Source organism: Vespa velutina, chromosome 3, assembly GCF_912470025.1.
Source record: "Vespa velutina chromosome 3, iVesVel2.1, whole genome shotgun sequence".
Classification (NCBI taxonomy): domain Eukaryota; kingdom Metazoa; phylum Arthropoda; class Insecta; order Hymenoptera; family Vespidae; genus Vespa; species Vespa velutina.
In genome coordinates this window covers 5,647,401-5,666,871 of record NC_062190.1, presented here as the reverse complement: position 1 = coordinate 5,666,871, position 19,471 = coordinate 5,647,401, and the positions used below count along the sequence as shown (strand labels likewise).

At 38.9% G+C, this 19,471-nt stretch overlaps 1 protein-coding gene across 13 annotated transcripts in view; it reads right to left on the bottom strand.

Moving 5' to 3' along the window:
* The window catches only part of LOC124947720 (nucleolysin TIAR-like), a 506,703-nt gene that overhangs the window by 18,177 nt on the left and 469,055 nt on the right, over positions 1 to 19,471 (bottom strand). For all 13 annotated transcript variants that reach the window (XM_047490256.1, XM_047490261.1, XM_047490260.1 and 10 more), the window contains one exon: positions 464 to 644. In XM_047490256.1, the coding sequence (XP_047346212.1) occupies positions 464 to 644 (181 nt within the window). The remainder of the gene's footprint in view (positions 1 to 463; positions 645 to 19,471) is intronic.

Here is a 19,471-nt window from a genome sequence, read left to right as displayed (position 1 = left end):
GACGAGAAGTCTAGTCACGCGAGGAAACGCGTGTCGGGTCTAACTCGCTCGAGGGAATTTCTGTCATTCCATAGTGTACACCAGGAAAACGAGACACATCGGTGACGTACGTCGTCGCTTCGTTTCGACTACGCCGACACGATGTAGTCTTAAGGGATATCGCGAAGCTTTGAAACGACGCGACGCATGTGAATGCTGGAGTTCGGAGGATTTGCACAGAGGATGATACCGGAAGATTTCTTGGAGACTATCCCTATTACTAGCGAGATATCCGGCGAATAATTAACGGTACGTGTACATTCTTACTCCTTTCCTCTCCTCTCCTTCTATCTTTCTCTCTCTCTTCTCTCTCCATATGTTTATTCTGCCAGAGGGAGAGAGGGAGAGAGAGAGAGAGAGAGAGGGAGAGAGACACATACATACACAGTGAAAATGTCGCCCTCGATAACGGCTAGTAATTTACCTGATGAAGGCGTATCCCTTGTCCTTAAATACACGAATCTCCTGGATAGATCCAAACGGCGAGAACGTTTTCTGCATGAGCTCCTCCGTCAAACCATTGGTCAGACCGCCGCAGTAAACTGTGCAGTTGGTCGGACTGCTTTGATTGTATACCTCGTCGAATGTTAGCGGCTTTGCGTTCGCTGCAAAAAAAAAAGAAGAAAAGGAGATAGACATATAAGAAGAAAAAAACGAGCATGTTCGTTTCTGTTCAATTTTTGGTAAAGTCGGATTGACGACGTTTCAAAACGGCTAAATTTCGTTATCTCACGTGAAAAAGGAAAAGGGCTATACGTCGTTGTAACGCGAAGAATAGCACTTAAGCGAAATTATTAATTCGTTAGTTTCGGTTTACACGTTTCGTTACTTTTTATTACAGAGCTAGATTAATAATCTCCGTCGTGTGTTACGGCTACTGAACGCGGTGTTATTCGAACGAGAACTACTACTACTACTAATACTACTACTACTATTACTACTAGTACTACTACTCTCGACCGATTTAATCGTACGTCGTCGTGCTTCCGCACTTCGATCATTAATAACGTTATTCAAAAGCGAATTAATATGTGTCTTGATATTAATCGCATAATGGACGCGATCGTGTCGTACACCATTGGATGAATCGATCGATCGATTTCCGTTCCGATTTGCTACGAGCTTGTCTCGACTAGACAGGCATGAAGGACAGAGAGATAGAAGAAGAAGAAAAAAAAAGAAGAAAAAGAAGGGGTGAGAGGAGAGAAAGACGATGATACTTTGATTCCTGTGAATTCGATGTAATACTTTTCCACTCCTTTTTCCCCATCTTGTTTCTATATTTAATATGAAAAAGGTAGAAAAATTGTCACAGTATGTCCACCAGGGATTCACGTGGATATACGCGAAAATAGATATTTCTTCCGATGCAATGGATCTGACAGCTATCTCAGCCCCTTCCATTCTCCCCTCCCCCACCATTCTATCCCTGACCCATCCCTTGATCTTTCTCTTTCTTGCACTTCTCCTTTTACTGATACTACGAAGGGGGTCAAGCGAGTTTTCACGACGATGGTCGAGGCTAGAGACGACAACGACAACGACGACGACGACGACGACGACACCGACAACGGCGACTATGACGAAGACCACGACTACGACGACGCGAACTCGAAATATCGAACGCCAATGCCGAAGAGGTTGGACCGCGTCAGCTAAGTTTACGATCGCACTGGGGCTTAACCTATACGGAGAAGCAAGCTACGGGTGTAAACGCGACCGGTAAACCACGGCCCTGTAATTGCCTCGTTCTGGGGGATGGAAGCTTCTCTCACAACGGCTGGACGTCCCGTTAAGAACTTACCACGAAGGGACTGTCCCCTACTTTTCACAAAGCTCGGCATTATCTCTTTATTGCCCGACGGACGTTATTTCCACTTTTTACAGAGTGTCAGTTCGTTTCTACTCGTAAGATTCCTTAGAAAAAACCAATCCTTTCTTCTTTTTCTTTTTTCCCTTTATCGGGAACACCGATTTGACGAAGCAAAAATCACCGGAAGTTCGTTTGTTAGAAGAAACCGATTTCTTATCTCTTTAGATAAGACGTACGTAGATGGACGATGTCGAACTAGTTTTTTCTTTTTTTTCCTTCTTTCTTTCTTTCTTTCTTTTTCTTTTATTTATTTTTTTTTCCTTTTTTTTGTTGCTTTCAATGCATGCAAATATATCCAATTTTATTCGAATTTGTCATTTCAGTTTCATTTTTTTTTTTTTTTTTGAAATCGCTCATTTTCATCGATACGTCGTCATTATTTAAATCGGCAAGCATTTGATCGGCAAGATGCAAAAATATTAAGAAAAAAATATAAATAATGAAAGATTCTCTTCTACTACCTGTTGCACTTTAAAAGTTACCTACACAGAGAACATGCAAGATTATTTTGTCTTCTTACGATCCTCAAGAATTATTATACGAAAAATAAAGAATATATGTGAGTCTAATTAATTATACAATTTTATGTACAGAATACCTAAGAAGAGAAGTTACGGATTAGAATGTTAGATATTGTTTTATATATATATATATATATATATATATGTCGAAAAATATTGAAAAAATTTCGCAAGCAAAGCAGTAACTGACCCCGCGATATAAATGTGGGGTTAGAGATGTAGTAAAAATCTTGTGAGAAATTTTTATCGTAGTAGAAAACATTGCACCAATATCGATCGACGTTGTTCAAGCTGATATTGGCCAATATGTTTTGTATTACGTTCGAGCGTATCGAAGAACAATAATCGTTGTTCATCGATCGTGTAAAAGTGTTAAGCGATTATTCGTGCCGTTTAAATTCTGTTTCCTTTTTTCTTTGTCATAAGATCTCAACAAAATATTCAGTAGATAGATTTTTATTAAAAATCCTGTTATTCCCGAAGAGATTATTCTCTTTAAATTACTTTTTCATAAGTGAATAAATAATTGTCGTTTTATTCACATTGAAAGATGAGCGATCGATTCTAGCGATCGCTACGTTTATCATTTTGAAGCTACGTAGATTCGAAGCATATTAGGTTAAAAAAAAAGAGTAAGAAAGCCGCCGAAAATCGTGGCTATGCGAACTATCAAAGAGCTTTCTCGCGAGTGGTGCACTGTGAATGAAAATCGGTTTTAAAAAAGAGATGCTCACGGAGATGAGATCGATTGGTATGCTAGGTATAATATTCGATGTGAAAGAAACGAGAGTGAGAGAGAATTTTATCGGGCCTTACATTTACTGATGACTTTCTACTTCCTTTTTCTTTTTAACTTCAACATGATGATTTGTTAATCTTTCTTCAAAAAACTTTTTCGATGTTAAATGTAATTTTCTTTTTTCCTCTTCTCTCACTTTTTTTTTTTTTATTTTTCCTTCATGATTTTTGTATGCATTAGATAGTATAATAATTCTTCTGAAAATTGATTACATCGACGAAGCTTACGTGAGAGAAAACGCAGTCGCGGTCGTACGATTTCACGAGCTAGCTAATCGTAGATAATAGCGTGATAAAACTCTGAACGAACTTCTCTCTCTCTCCTTCTCCTTCTCTCTCTCCCTCTCTCCCTCTCTCTTTCTCTTCTCGTGATCAATCATAAATCGTTGGACGGGTCGCGAATTCGCTCCGGTGATACTTTATTCTTATCCATTTGGAATCACTTACCACTCTGCTAACTGGATTTATCTAGCGGTTATACCGAACTTTTTATTCCCTCGAATGTACGATAACTCGGCACAGTTCCGCACCCGAGAGAAATAGAGAAAAAGAAATCGAGAAAGAGGGAGACAGAGAGAGAGAGACAGAGAGAGAGAGAGAGAGAAAGAGAGAGAAAGAGAAAGATAGAGTGAGAAAGGGAGAGAGAGGGGGAGGGGGAAGAAGTGAAAGATCAACAAGAAATTCGGGAGTAAACTCGAAATTTCCTGACGATCGTGCGATCCTCCAATAAAGCAACGTAATTCTAGACTCTCGAATGAGGGAAAGAAAGATGGAAGGTAAGAAAAAACGAAACAAAAAAAAAGAAAGAGGAAAAGAAAGAGAAAGAGAAGATGAACATGGCCGAGATAACACGCGGTCAGAAATAAGAAACGGAGGGCAACGATATTAGAGTTTTACGATGCTTTCTTCTTTTCGTATTTTCTCTCTTTCTCTCTTTCTATCTCTCTCTCTTTCTCTTATTCTCTTTTTCTAATCTTCCCTCTCTCTCTCTCTCTCTCTCTCTCTTTCTGTCTCTCTTTCTATCTCTGGCTCTCTTCGTCTCTTCTTCAACCTTAGAAAGAAGTTTCCACTTTTCCTCCAGTTTATGGCGAATGGTTTCTTCGCTGATGTCGACGATGAAACTCGAATGTACGTAATTCTTACACCCTTAAATAACGAGGATGCTTGAAGTTTCGTTGGCACTGGCTACTCCTGCTGCGCGCCAATATTCCACCACGACTAAATTCATGCTAGAAACGTTCTAAGTGGACATTAGCTCTCCTTTTCGTACCTACCCTCTTTTATCCTTTTTCTTTTTCTTCTTCTTCTTCTTCTTCTTCTTCATTCAATGATATATGTATAGAAGATTACTAGACATAAACGAACGTTCATAGAAGTTTTATTTTTCAGCTTTCTCGCTAAAGTAAAAAGTTTGCTTTCCAAATATTCTTCCTTTTTTATCAACGTTTTCACGCGTTCGTATATATATATATATATATATATATATATATATATATATATATATATATATATATATGTATACTTGCCTACCATAGGTTTTAGCTTTATTATCAATGTTCTAACGTTAAGAATATTCGTTGTAAACTTTTACGTTTCTTTTCTATTGTCCTCTAATAAGAAGTTCTTTCTTCTCGTACGATTTTCTGGAATATTGAAATTAAAAGATGTCCAACGTTGCTCTCGTTTTGTAAGTTACGCCGACTTTCATTAGATAACGTAGACGTAACGGCCACGTTAAATGAAGTAGAAACTTTCTTAACAAGTTTTATTGGATATATTTCTCTTACGTAGATATTGTTCTACGTTGTATATATATATATATATAGATAGATATAGTAAAGTATATATACCCGTATTGCTTTGTAACGCTTCACAAAAGGTACGGCCGAAGTATCTTGTCTGTAAAATAGCTACACCATCGAAACTTCGTACTTCTAAAGGTACAAGTCTAACTAGCTGAAGAAAATCGAGAGAGAAAAAGATTTCATGTAAAATTGTGCACGTTAGTTGAAGGTGCACGTAATAATGTCTCTTAAAAAAGAGAGAAAAAGAAAGAAAAAAAGAAGAAAGTAAGAAAGGAAAAAAGAAAGAAAAGTAAAGGAAGAAAGAAAAAAAGAAAGAAAGAAAAGGAAAAGATAAATGTAGTGATAACGTAGTCCAGCAGGTTATATAATATTTGTACAAATGTGCGGAATTGGTACTCGAGTTAGATTTAAAAATATAATTGTGAAAATAAAGAAGATTGTGCAGAAGAATGTAAAAGATTCTTAAGTAAAAAAAGGCCCACATGATGTACCCCAATTTCGTTTTCTCATTCGATTACCACGAAAATTTTGAAGAATGTATCGAAAATATTATGAAAAAATGAAGGAAATGGAAAAATGACAAAGAGAGATAGTAAGATAGAGATAGAGATAGAGAGAGAGAGAGAGAGAGAGAGAGAAAACAAAGAAAAAAGAACGTAATAAAAATAGAGCAAAAAGAGTGAAGAAAGAATTGATTTCTTTTACCTTGGTGATTGTACAACTCTCTCTTTCCTCCTTCATTCACGAGAATACATACGCTTCTACCCTGCACCCATATATGTATTTTTATTATCTCGTAACGTTTCACGTTTTCCACGTTATCATAATGTCCAATATAATTAAATATATGTGAGCATGCATATCAAAATTAATGTATATTATAAAAACAAAGAGCAAAAAAAAATTTTTATGAAAAAAAACAAGTTATGACATAGAAAAATTACTTCTGAGGTTTTGAATTACGTTATTAAATATACTAAATACGTACATTCACGTAACAATCTATTCATTTCTTGCGCGTTACTTTACATGTCTATAAAATAATAATGGCAGAAATCAAAACTACCAATTCGTTCTTGAAATAACTCTAATTACGTTGTAAACAGCAGTTCGCTCGCTTGTTAATTTAGAGAATCATTTACTATTATGACAAATTTTTCATTAACGTGCTGCTATATGTGTTATGGGAGTTGGGTAGAGATAATTTTTATATGCAATAATCTAAAGAAAGAAAATTTTACTTTATGCAAAGAGAATGAGAGAGAAATACAAAGTGAGAGAGAGAGAGAGAGAGAGAGAGAGAGAAAGAAAGAGAGAGAGAGAGAGAGAGAGAGAGAGAGAGAGATTGAGAAAGAACATCTCTCGTTTAACGTGACTCTCGGCACGATTTGCCGTTTAATTTAGGCACTAATTTACATTAATGGCATTCCCTTCTAATTTTTATCCCGTTATTCTCGTATCATATATATATATATTTTTTTTTACGACAAGTATAAGGATGAAAGAGAGAACGGCTGTATGTGCACGGAGAAAGATAAAAGCGTCGAAGCGTAGCTCTAAAAAGAGGATGTAAAAATCGAATGTCTCGAAGGACCGATGGTCGATGTCGCTCATATATTTCTCTGCGCACGTATTCAAATGTTATACAAGTATGAAGAATGAAAATGGAAAGGTATTAGAGCGAATAATAATAATTATGGTAAGTAATAAATACAACAAGGATATAAGAGAGTAATATAATATAAACGTTGTGTGGGGGGATAGGTATTTCAAAAGTTAAGATGTGTATATATATATAAGTATATTTATATATATAGATATATATATGTATGTATATAATATAAAGTATATTAAAAAGAGGTAAGAGAAGTAAGAGAAAGTACGAAATATATTTTTAATAAAGGGTAAATTAGATAACGTTTTTAGCTAGGTTGCTTTGTATTTTGGTACACTTACACACTCTCGTCTAAGCTCTCATCAACCCCCGTTCTCTTTTTCTTTCTCTTTTCTTTGCTACTGTGGCCTTTAACTCCTGCCGTATCACCCTCCTGCAAAATATTCCTGTTAAAACGACACGTACCGAAAGATCAGCACAGCGACAGTTCCTATAGAAAATAATCATATCATGATAATAGAGACGTGTTGAGGAAGTACGTGACGGTGAAATGTGTAATATTTTATTAGCTTAACTATACTCAACGCGAGTCGTCCTTTGATAACTCTGTTTTTTTTATTCATAATATATAGAAACTTCTTTTTTTTAATTTTTTTCATATACGTGCAAAGACGATAGAGTATATATACATATATATGAAGAAATGTGAATCTTGTGAATAAAAAGCGCGATTATAAATAAAGCACGTTGCGAAGTAAATGGATTCGATCATCGAGCTCGAATTCCAACAAATGTGAGACTTTAAAACGAACTCTATGCTCAAATGGATTTCTTCTTTCTTCTTATTTTAGTTGCATTGTAGTAGTAGTAGTAGTAGTAATAGTAGTAGATGCTGTTGTTGTTGTTGTTGTTGTTAGAGAGTCGTGACCATAGTAGTATAGTTCGTTCGTACGTATAGCCCTTACGTTTCCCTTAAGACACTAACGACAATTTAATGGTTCTTCTCATAATGACACAAACCGAGCATTTCCCGAAGAGTAGCTATCTTTTCTCTCGGGATTACGCAATAAACCGCTGCGATACATCTCTTTATGGAGGCGTATAATCCCCTGGCGTCGCTGTAATCGTACAATAAGCTCGTCAGCCGGTAATTTACAGTTATTTTTATGACGTTAATACGTAGAGACCCTTTATCATGGAAGCGATGACATTGATTTTAGTCAGAAGTAGATCGGAGTTTATTCTTTCAAAGAATGATTTTTAATTTTTAAGAAAGAGAAAGAGATTTTTAGAGACAGAGAGAGAGAGAAAGAGAGAAAGAGGGAGAATGTGTGTGTTTGTTTGTGTATATGTGTGTGTGTGTGAGAGAGAGAGAAAATCCTATTTGGAAGCATTTATTTCTACCTACCGACGAATGATAATATTGCTGATCTATTCGGGTTATTGGCTTTTCATGAATAATCAATGGGGGATTTGAAAATCCAGCGAGGTAGATCGAAGATTCGGCTTGCCGCACCTACGAACTAAATTCATGCCGGAGAGTCGGTCGGTTGGTTCAAACTGGAATTCGTGTAACAAGGTGGAATCCTCGGAACTTCGGCTTTTCGCTACAACAATTCACTTTGCGTATGGAATCAAGGAAGATTGCACATTCTGTGAAATGGTGCGTACGGTAGACGAATAATTCTCTGGATGGGATAGGGTGGATTGGGGAGGTGATGTCTCGTTACCAGCCAAGTTATGCCGAATATTACAGTCGACGAACGCATCTCGGAGTCTACGATAATCGCAACCTAGCGTTTTCTACTATCTTGCATTTCTCTATTTTATATTCGATGAGAAAGGAAGGAAACGAAGGTGCGTTTGGTCGATATGCTTGAATGAACATATAATGTAAGAGAGAAAGAGAGAGAGAGAGAGAGAGAGAAATCGCAAGTGGCACATGACGTTGAGCAGTTTCCAGCGGTAAACAGGAACGTATGTTCACCGCAGGGACATTATCAGGGCTAATAAAGCTGTGGGCTAACCCAAAGCCTCACCACACTTTGCCAAGAAGGTCTGAGTAACCGTGGCTATTAAACTTTTAACGTAATCTTGAGGATAGGCGGTTTCGTTCCATAGTAAAGGCTTGGCCGCGTTGGAAAAGCGTACGTTCAACCTAGACCAGTCTGAGAGAAGTCCTTCTCTTCCAGCCGCATCGAAATCTACGAGAAAGGCTTAGTCTGCTATTATTTACGGCAGTTGCTCCCCAGTTGCCGTTGCTACCGTTCCAGCCAAAATCTACTCTAGGACGATTCCCTGTTCTTCCTAGGAAGATCTCTCCGTTTCCCTTGGTAACCAGGGAAAAGCTGTTACCACAAGTGCAAGAGAGATTCTAGCGAAGATTCTAGTTCTATCTGGCTTTAGGATAAAATTCAAGAGAGGAGTCAGCCGAGAGGTTGCTTCTCCACGAGCCGGAATGTCGATCGTTTGAATTGCGTTTTCTTGATATGGAAAGCTTACTCTTTGTCTCTCTCTCTCTCTCTCTCTCTCTCTTTCTCTCTCCTAGAGGAGGCTCGACGTTCTTGTGCTGAGACGTTCGTCGTCGTTCGTGCTCGAGCATGAACGAGTCATTAATTAGGATTTCCTATACGTTACAGGAAGTATGGGCGTACGAGACAGCTGTGGATTTGTAATAGAGGTGTTTTCGTCCGGTAATCGATTACCGTAGTAGAATCTGGAGCTCGAGGAGTCCCTAGAATCGAGCTCTAGTCTGCTGCTTCGTGCTCCACTCCGATCTACTTGGTTTCCAACTCCCCTTTCTCTCTCTCTCTCCCCCTCTCCCTCTCTCTCCTTCTCCCTTTCTGAGCCGAGCCAAGCCAAGATTTGTAGTCGCGGCATAAATTCGAGCTTTCGCCCTTCTCCGGACTTGCCCTAATAGATTGGTGGCCCCGATAAACGCGTCCAATACGCGAATATATGTGTACGTTTGTGTCTATGTATATATGTTTGTGTGTTTAGCAATGAACTTAAAGACGGACAATTCAAATTTATTTCTCTCTAATTAAATGTATATATATATATATATTCTATTCGAACATCGTCTTTAAATTCAGAGAAATGTTTCCTTAGAAATTGTTGAAAATTTCTTCTCCAAATGGGGCACATCGAAATTCGATTATTTAAAGTCACGCGGTTATGGCATGATCGATCGGTAACGTTCCTCGGTGTCACACTTGGTATGTGTGTCTCCGTATTAGCGAATAAACAGGACCTTTCGAGAAACACCGAGAGATGAATATAGATAGAGTGAACAAGGCCAGAAATCGAGCTGAGGGAAGATGTAAGTACCGACGAAGATACACTGGCGAAGAGAGATATAGATATATATATATAGTGATGGTGAAAGCGAGAGAGAGAGAGAGAGAGAGAGAAAGAGAGAGAGAGAGAGGGAGGGAGCAAGTCGAACGTTTAAAGAGCCATGGGGGTGTTCAACAGCGTTCCGCACTCGAGGACGAAATGGTCTCCCGCTTTGCCAAAACGAGAAAACCAATCCTCTCTCCGCACCTTTGCTCACGTATGTGTGCCTATATTACCTTCGATCCACTTCTCTGCACAAGGTTCTGCACACCTTCCACTACTATCATCATCATTCTCGACTACCCTTCTAGCAACGGACGCCAAAGGCGTTCTCTCCTCTCCCCTTTCCTTTCCTTTACGTCATAGTCCTACGACGAGCAACGTGTTCGGCAGTAGCAATGGTTAAAGCAGCCTCCCGGTAAGCAAGTCGAGGCGTTTCCTACGTCCCTACCTTTACTGACGTACGTAGACGTAGCCACAACCCTCAGGAATTTCATTTCGTATGCCAAGTTAATTATACGTCAGACTTTTACTCCCAAGACTGTCTGTCTTGTTTTTTCTCTTATGATTCGGTCAGCTTTCGTTATTATTAATTTTGATGTGTATGTCTTTCTATTTGTGTGTATGTTGATATTGTTTTTGAAGAAAGAGAGAGAGAGAGAGAGAGAGAGAGAGAGAGAGAGAGAGAGAGAATCCACCTTTTTTATTAAATCTTTTTTTTTCATTTCTTCTTCTTCTTCTTCTTCTCTTTGGTTTCTGTCTTTATGTTCATCTATTTCTTTCTCTCTCTCTTTCTCTCTCTCTCTCTCTCTCTCTCTCTCTCTCTCTCTCTTTCTCAATTTCCCTTTCAAGAACATATGCACATAGTATATAGAGCAACATGTACACAGTATGTTCATTCTCGTACATGCAGTTAGCTTTGTGCTTCGATTGCAAACGACGGATTCAGAGGCAGTGAAACGAAGGATTGAAACGTCGCTGACTCGAACGAATCATACTGAAAGTCCGAGAACGTTTCATGGAAAAAGCAAATCTTTGCTACAGTCACTAATGATACGATATATATACATTCATCGTAGAAGTACATAAGTAGCGTTATTTTCGAGAGAGTCATTGAGAATCGAAGCTGAGTTCGAGAAAAGGAAATGAGTTCGAGAGCAAAATGTTTTTCTTTCCTTTGCTAAAAAGCCAAAGAGGAAGCATTGGTCTGTCGTAAACAAGCAATGTATCGAGAACGTATCGGACAACGTGTTCGATTTCAAAAGAACGCGATATTTGAACCATTAGTTGCCTGTAAATACAAAATGGTGTTACGTTTTTTGACTCGATTTTTCAACCATTACAGTGAATTTCCAGCGGCATGCAAATTTACCATGTAAAATGCCATCTACCAGTAAAAACGTATATAATTTTGTTCGTGTGTTTGTACCACTTGAAACTGACGTACGGCCTTGATTGGTCGAACTATTCTGAAGTAGACGTCGTCGTCGTCGCCGTAGTCGTCGAGGACAAACGAGCACCGATTTACATCGGAAATCCTGGAACGAAATTGCGCGGGCACGAAGTAGGTTTATCGACACGATTTGTATAATCGTCAAAGTTTTTGGGATTGAACCGAAGGGCCGACCATACGCGTACACGCCATCCCGAATTTCCCTCTCTCTCTCTCTCTCTCTCTCTCTCTCTCTCTCTCTCTCTCTTTTTCTCTCTCTCCCTATGTTTCTCTTTCTCTTCTGAGTAAACTCGATCGATCTCGGGCTCCGGAAATCTAATTTTAGCCTAGGTGTCGTCAGTCTCCTTTCATTTTCGAATTACTAAGGAAGAGAGTTCGGTCTTTCTCTCTCTTTCTCTCTCTCTCTCTCTCTCTCTTTCTCTCTCTTTCTCTCTCTTTCTCTCTTTCTTTTCTATCTCTCTAGAGAAAATTTTTGTGAGGAAACTTTTACGGTAAAAGTTAAAGTCGATGTGGACGATCAAGTCTCGGATATTCGAAAAATTTGTTCTTCGGTCGGATCTAAAATAGACTCTAGACTTTCCAAACTTATTGATATCATCGTATATACGTATTTACGTTGATTCTGATTTTTATTCCTTTTTTTTATTTTTGTCTATTTAATTGACTCTACAGATAAAATGAAGACTCTTCAAAGGCAAGACTAGTTTCTCCAAAGTCACATTACTTTTTTAGGGGTAGAAAAGGCAGTACAAGGGATATCGTACCATACATACGACTGGTCTAGAATATATAGTTTCTGGTGTGAAGTACACCCGAGTGCAAGCACTTCCGAGAACAATACCTACGGGACTCTAGATGTTCTAGTTGCATGAGCCAGCCTTCGAAAAATCAAACTTTCGAAGGAGGACGATGGTGGATGTATGTCTTAGAATATTAGTAACATTACTGAAAACTGAATGCCAGAGAAAGAGCTTTTTAAAGTTCACATACATAATATAATTTTACGTTTCAGACTGTCATCTCTATTAGTAAAAATTTTGTTCGAGGAAGAAAAAAAATGATCGCACTCTTTGACGGATTTTAAAGTCGAAGATGAGACTTTTGGCTAAGCGATTTACGACGTATATCGTGACTATGTACGATCGAAGTGGACTATGTAACTTTGTGGACGAGGTACACTGCCAAAATTCGTCGTATAATGGCGACCTCGAGACGCCACCGACTACTAGGATGATCGATAAAGGTAGTGGATATCTTAGTGGTTGAAATCGTCGTCTCGTTGGATGATTCTTTTTTAATTAATTCGAACTAATTCGAAGAATTGTCTTTGAGAATATGAGAACTATTGGATTATTAGCGTAGATGTCTCAGAGAGAATATCGTGGAGCAGGTGTAACTAGGAGTACGATGTTTTCTCGTAGTAAAGTCTTTCAGATGGGCATGTTCATTTATTTCTCTGTGATGTTTCTGTTATCTAGTAGGATTTTATGGTCGGTCGAATCGTAAAATAAAAATAAATAGAAATGGAAGAGGGAAGAAAGAAATCGAAAGTTTGGAAGCAAAGCTTAGGATACTAGCTTCGTCTTCTCCGGATCAATCGTAAATAACGAAGCCACCAATTTTCTTCGATTTGTTGCTAGAAATGCACGAAAGAGTTTGGAGAGATAGATAGATAGATAGATAGATAGATAGATATATATATAGAGAGAGAGAGAAAGAGAGAGAATAACTTTCTTAAGGTATGTCGCATTTTTCGCCTCAGCTTTGCCAGCTTTACGTCGAACTCGCAACGAGCTATGCCCCTAATTCGAATCACGCGCGGATTTCGTATTCTGTCCGAAAGTTTTACATCCCGCTGCATTACCGAGTCAGGAAGTCAAGCTGACCCGGAGGATACTGGAGCAGAAGGAATCGCAAGTCCTTCATTCGAAGAGCTTTAAAGAGCCCCTATGCTGTTTGTCTCCGCTTTTTCTTTTTTTCTTTTATTTTTTTTTTATCTTCCTTTTATTCTCTTCAATGTTCTATCAGTAAAATCAAATTTTACCATTTTTTTCATTCTATCTACTTTAAATGGATTCTGTATCAAAGTACGTATACTAAATTAAATTTTTCATAACAGTTATAAAGAAACATTATTATAATATCTATATATCTATATAAATACGTAAAAACGATTTATAATTTAAGTATAAATTTTACTTTCTAATCCCTAAAGGTTGTCCTCACTTCGAAATCGTCTAAAAATCTAATGGTACCAAGTTGGAATAACAGTAGAAGCTTTTCCAACCGTCTAAGCGCCATCCATATAGTCGGATTTTCCTGTCGAAAACCGCAAGCACGAGATCTCCAGCTTTATATTTTCAATTTGCTGTCCCACGCGAAGCGTGTCTCTCGTTCCACCCACACAATTCTACCATATTATATATACTTGGTTAGTATGTGCTTCTATATGGACTTGTGTACGAATAGAAAGAGAGAGAGAGAGAGAGAGAGAGAGAGAGAGAGAGAGAGAGAGAGAAAGAGAAAGATGGAAAGGGAGAGAGATTCGAAACGTATCTAACACCAATGCATTAACTTCGTCGAACAATCGGCGCCACAGTGGAACGACGATGGTTATAAACTCCAATCACGAGGCGAGGAACCGATCGAAGTCAATTTTGTCGGTTCGTTCGTGTTCTGAAAAGGAGGCTCGAGCTTCATGAGCTCACGATCAGCAATCGGACAAAACCACGTAGAAGTACTCACAACGATGACGTTTGAATCACTTATCTCACTCTCCTCACTCTCCTCACTCTCTTTACTCTCCTCTCACTCCTCTCTCTTCTCTCTTTCTTTCTCTCTTTCTTTATATATATATATATATATATATATATATATATATATATCTTTCTTTTGTTTTCAAGTTAAAATATAGAAAACTCGCCAATTTCAGAGCAATTCCATCTAATTTATTATTCATGCCGTTTCAAAAGTATACCACTGTACAGTCTCACGACGTATACCGGAATCGCCGCGGGCTGTTGTGATACGGGTAGCCAATCAAAAACTCTTCGTTTCTGTGTTCGAACGATCGACCGAGTGGAGTCGATGCAACAAGCGGAACACGGTCTTTCCTTTTCTCGTTGATGTTTGTCTATAAAGCTTTAGAGAAGGAAAGAGAAAGAGAGAGAGAGAGAGAGAGAGAGAGATAGAGAGAAGAGGGAACAAGTACAGTAGATCGAACTAGCGAGGGAAAGAGAGAGAGAGAGAGAGTTAGAGGGAGGGAGGGAGGGAGGGAGAGGGGGATTGTGAAGTGCACAGGTTCGGTGGTTGGCCAGCAGGTTCGTCTGTTGACATTTCATTCGATCAGCCTCGTGTTTCAGCAACGTATAGGCGCATTTGCAAACACACGAAAACACGCACTCGACGTGCATATCGCTGCGAGAAGGCCGGAGGGGAGAGGGGAAAGTGTACTTGACCCGCCCTTTAGGCCATAAAAGTAATTATCGTTGCTTGTGAACGTTTCAACGTTCAAAACCGTGTATTGAATTGACACAAGAGCTGGAGGCACGTTTTTCAAAATTGTTGAAGGTGGAGGAAACCTCTCTCTCTCTCTCTCTTTCTCTCTTTCTCTTTCTCTCTCTATGTTCAACGCGCTACGAGTGCTTTAAATATGACGAAATACAAAGGCTCGATGAACGATGCCGCTTGATAAATCGGGTTTAATGGAATCGTATCGAAAAATAATCGCCGCGGGTGTCGTCGCGTTCGGACCTTCCCTTTGTCTCTGGTACCTCGTGAACTACGTTTTCGAAAAAAAAAAATTAAACTGCTCGATAGCACGAACACGATATCCCTTTCGCTCTCTCTCTCTCTCTCTCTCTCTCTCTTTCTCTCTCTTTCTCTTTCTGTTTCTTTGTTTCTCTTTTTTGAATCGAAGAATTAAAGACTAGACTCCAATGGAGAATGACGAATGTCGTGAGAACAAAATGTTATCCATTGTTTTTTAATGTTAAGACTATTACCCTGAACTATAAATATAGCAGAAAAGTTTATGAAAAAGAAAAAGAAAACAAAAAAGAAAGAAAATCTGGATTATATTCCGTCGGAAATAAGTTCACGTTAAACGATGGCGTACGTGTATATCGGCTAACATTTCATGATTAATATTACGAAAATATGAAAGATGATACTCTCAAAGAGCATAGAATTAGAAACAAAACGACATTATTATGCCATGAATTATATACATACATATATACATTGATGCATGACTGTGACTATCTTTTCATCCTCATAGGATACCACGGAAGTTACTCGTCCCGTTTATTCCCTGTGAAAATCGTCAACGAGAGAGGTACGACGATAGAAGCTCCCTGTATAGTTAACGACAACGTGTTAAGGCCCGCGCGTTGCGATAAGGGTGGTCTCTCCCTCTTGCCGGCCGTAAGCCGATGCGGATGGCTGTAGGGTGAATTTAAAGGGGCAGTCGGACTTCTCGTCTTGCCTCGCCTTTAACTACTACGGCCGGGATTGGATAGAACTTGCGATAGAACTTGTAGGTAGACAGTCTGCCGCATCGACTGCATCACGTACACGATGAAGTGTATTAGTAGACTATACGCGCATCTCTCTCTCTCTCTTTCTCTCTCTCTCTCTCACTCTCACTCTATCTGTCCATCTATCTATCTATCTATTTATCTGTCTCTCTTTCTCTCTCTCTCCCTCCCTCTCTCCCACTTTAAACACGGACCTTTCAAGCTCACTACTGGCTCTTGCGCACTTTAGTGCCAGGGAGTATATTCCATGTGTTTCCAACACGGCTCGACACTTAACCCTCGCAAACGGACTGTGTTGTTAATTCAATGCCTACACGTCGACTCTACGTCACTCGTGATGGACTGGACTTCCGGTGCGTTAACATTGCGTTAAGGTTGCGTTTGCCACCTGCGTGCGTATCGGGGACTCACCTCTTTATGCATTTCTCTCTCTGTCTCTTTCTCTCTCTCTCTCTCTCTCTCTCTCTCTCTTTCTATCTATCTATCTATCTCTCTCTTTCTCTCACTCTCTCCCTATGTATATGTACGCGTGTGTGCCTGGCTCCGAAGATAGTCGATCGCGACTGTCGTCGCCTAAGTTATATTTCGGGGTGGTAAGCTGGCAAGGTTTATTGATGCAACTATAACGAATTATGTATTCTGAGGAAGAATAAAAATCGAATAAAAAATCTCGATGTTATATTTTTATCGTATTTTCTCATGAATAGGCGCGATTACGTTGACTGAAAATGGTATGAGATGGGTAAAACAGTTGGATAAAGTGAATGAGAGAGATAGAGATAGAAATAGAGAGAGAGAGAGAGAGAGGGAAAGAGAGAAAGAGAGACGATTCGACACGTTGAGGATGATACCGGATACAAACTTTTGACATTAACCCATGGCCCAACTTGGTCCTTTCACACACCAGCAATCATATTTTTGCCTGGCCGCAAAATTATCTAATTGCCAGAGCTATAAAATATTGACCTAGTTGCCGACTAACTTTGGGACTCAGTCAAATTAAATGGTTGCTCACTTCCTACCTCCTCCTCCTCCTCCTCCTCCTCCTCTATTTACCCTCTCCGTCTTCTGAACCCACCACTTTTAGATAATTTATTCTTTTTCTTTCTTTACTTGATGTCAATTCGAACAATCGATCGACATGATTGAAAGTGAATTAATAAAAAATTATTGATTAATCTAGATAAGCGTTCAATGAAAAAGTTGGGTTATCAAAATTATGATAAAAATTCTATATAAAAGTTATTGAAACTCTTTCAAAGTGTGAATCTTTAAAGAGAACGGAGCCTAAAATATAATAGAAATTTATAAAGACTGGAAAATTTATATGTTTTAACTCTTGCGATAGTTTTATCCTTTTTCCGATAATCACGGTTAACGGAAAGTCGATTAAAAAAAAAAAAAAGAAAAAAAAAAGAAAAGAAAAGAAAAAAGTGAAAGAGGAAAAGAAAGAGAGACAAAGGAAGGTAGAGTAAGGGAGAAGAGTACGGTACACTTTCCAGATAATCGAAACTTCTTCTTTCCCTCGAAGAAATTGGCTCGCACGAAATGTACTTCCCTATCTTCTTATTATTATCATCGTGTTCCTGCGTTAAACCAACTTCCGACTGCTTACATCGAGTCGAGATTTGTTTAAAGAATGTATAATGCAAGAGACCTCTCGCTGCAGTCGCGTTCCTCCTATTACGTCAAAATATGCAGATGAATCTTGGCGCGGTGGCTATGGTGCACTGGCTTTTGGATTTGTAGATGAGCCTTGGCGCAATCGCCAGGATGTTCTTGGAAAGAGATACTAAAGTAAGAAGAAGAAAGAAGAGGGAGAGGGAGAGAGAGAGAGAGAGAGAGAGAAGAAGTCTGGAGTCATATAAACTCCGACGTGTAATTCAGGAGAGTAAAACGATAGTCGATAAACTTGCACTCGGAACTTGCTCTTCTCTTCGAATCTATTCACCAACAGCGAGAGGGAAAGAGAAAGAGAAAGAGAAAAAGAAAGAAAGATAGATAGAGAGAGAGAGAGAGAGAGAGAGAGAGAGAGAGAGAGAGAGAGAGAAAAAGAGAATGAGCCTGCTTCGACTGTTTCCATCGACCATCACTGACGATGTTGTTTCTTACATCTTCATCCGGTGGATGACGTAACGTCGCTCGTTCCTGTTCATTATCGACGTTCTGTCGGAGAAAGACTTGGTCTTACGTAATTTACTTCAATATCCTTTTCTTAATATTTCATTTGATATTTCGTTGTTCCTCGTACGATCGAGGAACATCTCTGTTAGTCTTTAGATGAAAATTTTCGAAGAAGATTTTCGAAGGAAATTTTAAGGGCGAAGAAAACGAGGCTGTCTGATAAAGAAATAGGAAGTTTCGCTTTTGAGAATTTGGTCTATGCAAATACAGTTGAACGGTCGGTCGGTTCCAAGAAAGGGGTCGAAGGCTGCGGAAGATCTCTCATCCTCTTTCTTTTCCTCCTTGCCCTCGTAGTCTAGTGAAAAAGTTCGGATGCTTCGCGACGAATACTAATTAAAGACTTGGGGAATGAAATTAGTTAGTCGAGGGGTCGGAGCTAACTCTCTCCGGAGGTAGGAGAGGTCCGTGGCCTGACGACGGAGAGCCGCTTATGATAATATAATAATACTTACTTGGCTCTCGGAGTGCTACCTTCAAGCTCATTATGCGTTTAGTTCATAACTTCAATTGAATTCTTAGCGTACCCTTACCCTACCCCTTTTTCTTCCCTAGCTAAGGCTTTTGTACTTTTCCAAGGATCCTTTCCCGTAACCATACTAATTTTCAAACGTAACCTATTCCGATTTAGGTCATTTTACACATTTCTGATATTGATATTTTCCGACATAATTAACAAGAGTACCTATGATACCAATCTATGTACAGTATTGATAGATATTTCTGTTGTTATGGCAGCGCTCTTACTTGAATTACAACTCGATTATTCCCTCATTGTTCATCATTCATTATTATTTTAACATCGTTAACAAATATTATTATCATTCAAACATTATCGAAATCTCTACAATGATTGTCATTAATTTTACGTGATGAGAAATGTATAAAATTTGAAATGGACCGATTTTACAAAGTAAAAGAAAAAAAAATAATAATTTAAAAAATGTTAAAGTTTCACTGAGTTTTAAATGGTAAGGAACGAAATACTTGAAAGTCAGAGTGAGAAGATTTTCCCAAAGGGTTTTCTTCTTTCTTTCGACAAACGAGAAAAAAGATTCGAGCTGAGGGAAGTTGGAAATTTTGCGAGACGTGTGTCGTGGAGTGATAGGGGTTCCTAGTGATAAAAGGAAAAGGACTTCTCAAAGTCGATCGCTGTACTATAGCCAACACGATAGTAGTAGATTGTTGTAAATCGAAAAGCCAGTCAGTCGGTCGGTCGGTCGGTCGGTCGGTCGGTCGGTCGATTGGTTGGTTGGTCCATGTGTACCTTGCCTCTTTTGCCCATGCCGTTTGAAAAAAGGCTCTCGAG